Below are 8,973 nucleotides of genomic sequence, written 5' to 3' on the forward strand. Positions count from 1 at the left end.
TTTTTCTATTGATATGCAAATACTTTTAAATGCTTCCTGGTTTGTGTTTACTTATCTATTCCTCTGTTCATCCTTAATCTGCTTCATTGTTCTGAAAATCAAAAAAAAAAGAAAGAAAGAAAAGAAAAAGAAAGGAAGAAAGACAGAAAGAAAAAAGAAAGCATGTAATTGCTCATACATGTGTCTTCTAGACATGACAGGAAGCTATACCCATGGAATTTTAGCAATATGGACCTGCCCAATTTGATTTGTGAACGTGGACTGGAAATTTTTCTAAGGTCCTCCCTGTAGATGAAGAGCTACAGACAATGGCAGCTGAGCAAGGGAAAATCAACATTTTTGAGGGATGAACTCTTTCATCTCAAGTGGTCAGCCCTAAGTACATGTACACATGTGAAATGCTAAATGAGCTCCGTAGGTATATGTGTATATATGAATGTGTGTTTAACAACAATAATTTAAAAAGAAGAGGTTATAAAATTGTCGAGAGCGAGTGAGGAACATGGGAAGAGCTGGGGGAAGGGATAGAAATATATATGTATATATAGAGAGACATATGTATACAAAGTGTATATAAGGTACTCATATATGAAAATTTATATAAATAACTAACTGAATTTTTAAAATAACTAAATTCTTAAAAAGTTTATAGCTTAGAAAACCAGTCATGGAGGTAACAGAGCTACCCAGAGTCCTTTAGCTCGGTATTAGTGGTGTATGAAATACCAAGTTGAGCTACTGTACCAGTGTTAACTACTACACTGTTAAAGAGAGCCTGAGTAGAAGCTTCATTGCTTTTAAGCTCTGGGCTAGTGTGAGAAGAGAATGTCCTAGATAGAGGTAGGAGGTGTTTGATAGCTAGGTCCTCGTCTGCAGGCTTCCAGTGACTGTGTGGGCCACAGCAAGGTCAGAAACAAAAGCAGTGCCTTTGCCTTTGCAGGGATGGCAGGGAAAACATTGAACAAATGACCCTCCCTCCCCTTCCTGCTTTGACACAGGGAGACTGGTCATAGTTACAAAGGTGGAATGGCATGTCAGACGGAGAAAATCAGGTTTATGTTCCAGACTGTTTTTGCTTCCCATAGGGTATGAATATTTTGTGCAGAGTTAGGTATTTAGCCAGGTAGCATATGGGGACACAGCAGAAATGGGAGTGGCTTTCCTGAGACCCATCTACAGATCCAAGCTATGATAGAGTCATAGAGAAGCCTGAGGCTAGAGACGATGGACGCTCTACTTAAGGGGAAAGATACCCAAGAACCAGCACAGCTGACAGAGACTTGGTTGTATGGGTACACACAGGGGGGATGAGGCCTGTTACTCTGGATTGAATTCCAGATCAGACCTGGAGATTAGGGAGGGTCCCTTGTGGTGCCACCACATAGCAATATGCCTCTTTCTTTTCTGGTGCATATATTGATGCTATTTGGAAAGAAGGATGGATGGGATGGGAATAGCCTAGAAATGAGACAAACTGAGTTATTACAGGGAAATGTGACCATTATCTAAAAAGATCGTTTAAAATGGTGAATTGAACTAGATCATATAGCACATCCTCTTAAATGAAGTTGACTATCTTCTTTTAGGTGGGAACCTTAAAAATATTTAATTATAGACAATATTTAGAAAGTTATTTCCCGCCCCCTTCATTTCAGTTGCAGTGTGATAAATTGTCACTGTTTTTCATTTTCTGTACATTTCACCTGTAAAGACAGGAACCACACTGCTGGAAACCCTAGCTCCCAATGTTATGCTGGTGTAAAACAAATGTCTAATCCATGTATGGTGAGTCAATGGGTAGATTCTGTAACAAGTGCTGTATATACATTTCTTGGGAAGTCATTCAGGAAAAGGCAATTCAGTCCACTTGGCTGTGAATGTCTGAGGAGCTGGGAGTGTCTGAATGAATCTTGGTAGTGTATGAGGAATAGTCCTGGACTCTAATCTGGTTTCCACCTCTCATCCTCTTTCTGCCACTGTGTATCTCTGTAGATGGAGTAAACCTTAGATTTTGTTGTATCTTTCTATGAAGTTAAAAAAAGCTCTGCTTCTTCAATAGTTTTTAAAGGTGGTAGATCCTTGATGTGCTAAGCAGACATTTCCAAGCATCCATTTACACATCTTTTGACTCAGATTTGGTTACTGCTGAGATAATGTCAACCTTTCAAAAGACGTGCCCTGTGTATTATAAGCTCTAATGTTGTAGCTGCTCTTAAAAACTAATCTTCACTCTGTTGATTTGTATTAAACACAGGAATGTAGAAACAACTCTGGCTCTCTAACATCCCCCTTCCCCAGATCTTATATCAGTAACAACATCCTGTCATTGTGTACTTTCTCATCTTTACCCACATGTCCAGGTGGAATTTAATGTCTCAATGCTGGGCTCAGGAACCTAACCAAAGACCCACTTTCCATGACATTCAAGACCAGCTTCAGTCATTCAGAAGTTTTTCCTTAAATACTGTTTCTCAGTGCGAAGAAACACGTGCCCGTGGAGTCATCAATGAAGGCTATGAAGGTAAGTGTGAGCCTTCAGAATTTTTTCCCCAGTGTGACTGAAAAAGGTTATAATGGGATCTACATAGCAGGTACATTAGGGTATGTAAGGATAATATTATGCTAGTACTGTCATTATACTGTTTGTTGTATACCTCTTTGAAAAAAATACCTTGTATTGTATATTAAACTTAAAGAAACAGATCATGCTTAGCTAAGGTAGTCGAAAGGAGAGTTCACTTGCTAGGCTGTTTCTCTTCAGTCTGTTCGTGGCCTCCCTACCTTTCATCAGTTGTATTTCAACTGCGGAGTCTAGTTTAGATAATTACAGACTCTCTGTTTATGGCACATTATCATCATTGGCCTCTGTAGGGCTTCTCCCTCATTTTGTTTATTTGTTTAGTCCGTTTGTCTCCATATTTTTCTCTGGTTTGACTCCCTCTCCCCCCTGCCAAACAACAAGTCTAATTACTTTAATGAATATCTTTCTATTTGTATGTTTTCCTAAAAATATGTATTTTGGTATGCATGAATATGAGGGACTGGCAAAAACAACTTGGTGGGCATGAAGAGGAGAAGACAGAAAAAAACGAGGAAAACCCCAAGGGACTGTTGTCATGGAAACCCAAAGTACAATGATCAGCTAGTGAAGGAAGGAGTGGGTGAGTGCTACAGAAATAGCCAGCCTTACAAAGGGGTACATGGATCTTACAGCTGACCTGTATTCTATATTTTATTTAATTATTCTTTTGAAACATAGCCATATGTAGCCCAAGCTGGCCTCACACTCACCATGTAACTGAGGATGATTTTTGTCTTAGGGTTTCTATTTCTGTGAAGAAACACCATGACCGTGGCAATTCTTATAAAGGAAAACATTTAATTGGGGCTGGCTCACAGTTGAGAGGTTTAGTCCCTTGTCATCATGGTGGGAAGCATGGTGGCATGCAGGCAGTCATGGTGCTGGAGAGGTATCTGAAAGTCCTACTTCAGATCCAAAGGCAGCAGAAAAAGAACTGTCACACTGGGCATGCTTTGAATATCTGAGACTTCAAAGCTCACCCCCTAGTGACACACCTCCTCCAACAAAGCCACACCTCACCTCATAATACTGCCACTCCCTATGGACCTATGGGGGCCATTTTTATTCAAACCACCACAACTTTGAATTACCAATCCTCTTGTCTCCCCTTGAGAGTGCTAAGATTACAAGTGTGCTGGGCTCTACTTGCATTATATTTTAAAAATTCAGGTTTTTACTCATGGAGTCTTTCCTTCCTAGTGCATTAAACATATTTTACCAAAATCACCAAGGCTGCTCCCATGGTCCTGAGAGGTTATCTTTTCCTGAAGTTCTACCAGAAGTTTCCATAGACCTATTAGTGGTTCACCTATGAGGCTGAGAAAGGTAGCAAGTGATGCCGACATCAAGACATGGTCATACACTCTCTGGATTACGCTACAAAAGATTGGGCTGTACCACCAGACAGAACAAAAGAACTTATCCCTAGCTGCTTGCTAGAAATGATGCACCATGTTGGTTTGGTTATACAAAAATATATTTATATGCTGAATGTTGACAGTCTAAATATTATAAGGGAAGTCCAATGTAGTGACACATGGCTACAATCCCAGCACTTACTAGACAGATATTATCATAAATTCAAAGCTAGCTGGGTTTACAAAGGGAGTTCTAGAGCGAGATATTTTCTTAAAAAAACAAAAAGAAGTAGATAAATATCATTAATAAAATCAGAGAGTAAACATAAGCATTCGGAATAAGGAGGCAGGAAATTGTAACAGAAAACAAACTATGATGATTCAGAGACTAATCTGGGCTGACAGAAGTCTAACTAGTAAAAGAGAAATTATCATTCTACTGTTTGAAGTTAAGGAATGGAAAGAAGTAGGCGAACCACTAGAAGCTATGACACCCAAGGTTATGATTGAAGAAGAGAGGCAGGTATGAGAGAAGAAACAGAAGGAAGAGGGGAGTTTGCATATTTGCAAAGATGTAAATCCTGAAGCAGTTTTTGTAAGGCAAACCTCAATGTAATTATTATTTATAATACATGAGAAATGTGTTTAGTGGTAGTTTGCTGCTTTGCAGACTAACGAGCATATTTAACACAGCACTGAAGTGTCAATCTTTGCTGTCAATGTGGGAGACGTATAAGAAACCAAGAAAGTCCCTGGAAACTTTTTTTCCATTTTTCAAATAAAGCACTGTAGAATTACAGCAATAATAGCAATAATGCTATGCCTATCTTCTGCTCCTACTGACCTAATGGGGGAGAAGGAGGTCAGAAGGGGGACATGGTAGAAGGGGAGGAGGAAAGAACAGAGAGAGAGGAGAGGAGAGGAGAGGAGAGGAGAGAGAGAGAGAGAGAGAGAGAGAGAGAGAGAGAGAGACAGAGAGATTAGTAACATATCTGGGCACCTAGTAAAAATATCCCAGTGACTTCATCCCAACATTTGTGTAAACATCACCTCACCAGCCCAGAGAGTTCTACAGGAAACAAATCTCAATGCTCCTGTGCTGTTCTAAACATAGCCAGTCAGCCGGCATATGTCTCGCCTCTAAATACCCTGTCTTACTCGGAAGTCTTTATTTTAATATTTCCCTTCTAAAGAGGTTGCTGAGTGCTACTACCTTTGTTCAGAATATCGGCCTTAACTCTGATCTGCAGATTTTTGTAGCGAATACTCTTAAACAAACGTATCAGACAAGCTTCCCCATCATCACCATCTCTCCCGAGCTCTTTATGCAACAAGATGTATTAATTGCTAAAAGCTTGCCAGGATCAAGTTACTAAATATTGCTGCCAGCACTCTGAACCAATGAAGTGGGTAGTTAATGGTTTTTCTTAGGCACACAGAAGCATAATTTGCAAAAAGGAAATTATCTGTTTTATATAAATGATCTTTTCTATTCCCTCAAATTCATCAAAGCAAAAATAATTAAACTTTTGCATGGTGGAATAGACTAAATGGACGTCAGTGAAAGAGCTAACAAGAGTGGAAAATGGGAACTATAAGCATAAGTTGTGTGAATTCTTCGAGCCATCATAATGAAAAGCAACTCCATTGGAGCTGCTCAATGACTTAATGTTAAATATATTATTTGTTGATGTTTCCTATTGCTATTATTATAGATAGCAACTTAATTAATATCTGTAGTGCATATTGGCAATACCCACAGTAGAATTTGGGTTATCCCTGGCTATTCAGCGCTTGGGTATTAGGCAAAGTTGACATCTCATGAAAAGTGCATTATCCTCACTGCTCCTCACACAGCATGGAAATTCAACCCACCTCTGAGAGAGGCGTGTCAGGATACAAACACATCCTAGCTATATGGCCTTGAGCACATTATTGAGCTCCTTCATCCCCCGTCTTTCTCATCTTTTAAGTGCAGACAGTAACAGTACCTAATCAATAGGAAAAAATGAGTTAACATATGACTATAGCTTAAAATGTTGCTCACTGCACAATAAGGGCTCTATAAGGATAATCTTGAACAATAATCGTAGTAATTATTCATTTACTGCCAGTCACCAGCCTCCTCCTTCAACCTCGCCACCCAACATGGCCAGGTGTGCACTCTTTTCCTCATGTGCACTGCTGAAGATGACCAGCCCCATCAGCTTCCTGCTGTTACTTCATCTGGCATCCTCCTGCCTCTGAAGCCTTGTTCTTGTCTCTCCTTTCAATGCTCTTAGAATAGCGGCACAGCTGAACCAACACAGGGCTAAAAGGGGAGGCAGGGTGAGTGGTACATTCCTGTTACCCCACACTCTTAAGGCTGAGGTAGAAAGGCTGTGAGTTCAAGTCTTCCTGGGAAACTCAGGGTTACCCAGTCTCAAAAACTTATGGAAGGACAGGCACGTAGTTCCGTGGTAAATGACTCAGGCAACGTGGTTGAGGCCCTAGGTTTAATTTCTTATACTGTGATGAACAAGAAAAACAAAACAAAAACAAACAAAAAAACCAAAATGAAAGATCTACATGGAAAGTTTCCTTATTTAATCTACATGTCTGCTAGAATCTTACCTTGCTCAGGGGTACTTTATGACCACTATTTAAAGTAGTAGCTCCTTTCCATGTTATTATTCTCTAGGCCCTTCCTCTGCCCACTGCTCTCCATGGTCTACTGGTTTACTGAGCATCTCTTTTTACCTGAATGTAAACTTTAGAGAGCAATGACTCTGTGTTATAGATAGGCAGTACATACCTTACTCCTGGTAGATTGTATATCTTATGCATTATCTTAACAAGCAGTCAGTAACCTGGCATGGTGGTACACACCTGGAAATCCCAGCACTTGTGAGGCTGATGCTGGAAGATCACTTCCAGTTCATGGCTAATCTGGTCTACATAGCTAGACCATATTTTTTAAAAAAGAGAGAAAAGGGCTGGAGAAATGGCTCAGTGGTAAAGAGAGGTAACTGCTCTTCCAGGTCCTGGGTTCAATTCCCAGCATCCACATTCACAACTCTCTGCAACTCCAGTTCCAGGGCATCTGATGCATGCAAGCAAAATTTACAAAAGACTCATAAAAATGTTTGAAGAAAAAGGAGAGGGAGAAGAAAAATGTGCTTTGAAAATAAGTAGTTAAATGGCCAAATATGAAGGAATATTTATAGTGCCTTTAAAGGTAGATACTCAATTGTATGATAAAGTATGATGACCAGGTCAAAGGCGATTCGAGACAAGGAGCTCCTAACCTTTATCATAAAGGCAGTGACCTGTTCCACCGTGTAAGTATATTCTCTCCCTCGTGGGATACTTTATACAGTCCTTTATGTAATTGCACAGCACCACTTACTCTGATATGTCTGCTCCTCTTCTAGAGCACCGTGCACTAAAGGACAGGGAGCCAGCTCTCTTTACTCTTGTCTTCCTGGCATTCAGATGTCCTCATAAGAGCCTGCCAAGCAAATATACAAAGCTGAAGTTGCCCCAGTTCATATAGGGCTTGTGTATTTTTATTAGAAACAAAAGAAGTTAGATGGATAAGGTAACAGCATCTCTATCCGCTTACAGGTGAAGATAATAGAATGGCTGCTTTGAATTCAGATGATGAGATGCCAGTTGCCTTGGCAGAAATCAAGAACCAAGAAGGATTAAAATATATGGTACTTGCCACAAAGTGTAGCGAAGGTGAGGAAAACTATGACGGTCCTCTAGGTCCTAAGGAATCTGGGTCTCATGGTCTGAAGAAAGATGAGAAGCAACCACATGCAAACAAAGATTTCTGCCAAGAACAGCACATGGCTTATGGTCCTCCTGGCAGGTCTGAAGGCCTGAACTACGCCTGCCTTGCTCACAGTGGACATGGAGATGTGTCTGAGTAATAGCATCTTATTGTAAATACAGCTCTATGATCAACATCATGTTAAGTTACTTGCAGCAAAGAATAAAGGTGTGGTGATGGTCTTAATTGACAAAGCGAAGTTCCTAAGTACTGTTCTTGATTCCAAGAGCCATTTGGTTTCATTCACAGCATTCTCTTTACCAGTGACCTAACCTTCAGTTGATTGTGAGAGGAAGCTTCGTGTGTGGGGAAATCTCAGGACAAATTCTAAGTCTGGGAGGAAAACATCAGTCACTGTCCCTCTTTTCTGCAGCCCTTTACTTCAGAACACTGCCTACCCTGCTGTCTGGGATGCAGTACAAACATCTCTGCTAAATGATTAGTGACAGGAATATGTCCTTTCAAGGACCTGAATGAGGGTGGGGATGGGTTAGGTGCGGGGGGAGTCTGCTGAGGACCACCTGAACTGCAGGTTACCTTAAAGAGGATGCAGGAAACAATTAGAGACACATACAGGAGGGGGAAGCTCTTGTGCCATGAGAAATCATCTGGCATGCTATTATTCCAGTAAAATATTCTCTTTAATCATCACTGTAAAATTTTTTCTATTTTGGAAGCTTGGATGAGCAGCTTTAGGCGTAGGAAAAACAGGGCCATGAAAATCTCTGGATCTTAAAGTTTGACATTTTGTGGGTTTTAGGTGGCATAAAAATTATCTTGTGATTTAAAAATGATTTTTTAAATATGTATGTATATATTTTAATTTTGTGTGTATGAGTGTTTGCATGCCTGAAGGCATGCGCACTACATGCATGCTTGTGCTTGGTGCCCTTAGAGGACTGAAAAGAGTGTTGGAGCTCCTAGAACTGGAGTTACAAATGGCTGTGAGCTGCCGTGATGGGTGATGGGAAATAACCTGGGTCCTCTGGAAGAGCAGTCAGCTCTCCTAATCTCTGACTCTTCTTTTTAGTCCCTGTTTTGTGATTTTTTTGTCAGCTACCATGAAAACTAATGTAAGGATTATTCGGAGGAAAAGACCCAGTGGAGAGCACCTGGCTAGCATGAGCTTGCTTCTGTTCCCAGCACCGCTCACTCATGGTTATTCACACTCACACAACATTATTTTTGTCAGACCTAGTTTACATACAAAATCTAGA

The 8,973-nt window shown here is 40.4% G+C and overlaps 1 protein-coding gene across 3 annotated transcripts in view; it reads left to right on the plus strand.

Moving 5' to 3' along the window:
• Ros1 (ROS proto-oncogene 1, receptor tyrosine kinase) overlaps window positions 1-7,942 on the plus strand; it is a 124,509-nt gene extending 116,567 nt beyond the window's left edge. For all 3 annotated transcript variants that reach the window (XM_055599397.1, XM_055599396.1, XM_055599395.1), the window contains 2 exons: window positions 2,361-2,521; window positions 7,546-7,942. In XM_055599397.1, coding sequence (XP_055455372.1) covers window positions 2,361-2,521; window positions 7,546-7,856 — 472 coding nt within the window. In that variant the 3' untranslated portion in view covers window positions 7,857-7,942. The remainder of the gene's footprint in view (window positions 1-2,360; window positions 2,522-7,545) is intronic.
• The last annotated feature ends 1,031 nt before the right edge of the window (window positions 7,943-8,973 follow it).

The sequence above is a fragment of the Psammomys obesus genome, unplaced genomic scaffold (assembly GCF_907164565.1).
Source record: "Psammomys obesus unplaced genomic scaffold, mPsaObe1.curated_primary_1811, whole genome shotgun sequence".
Lineage (NCBI taxonomy): Eukaryota > Metazoa > Chordata > Mammalia > Rodentia > Muridae > Psammomys > Psammomys obesus.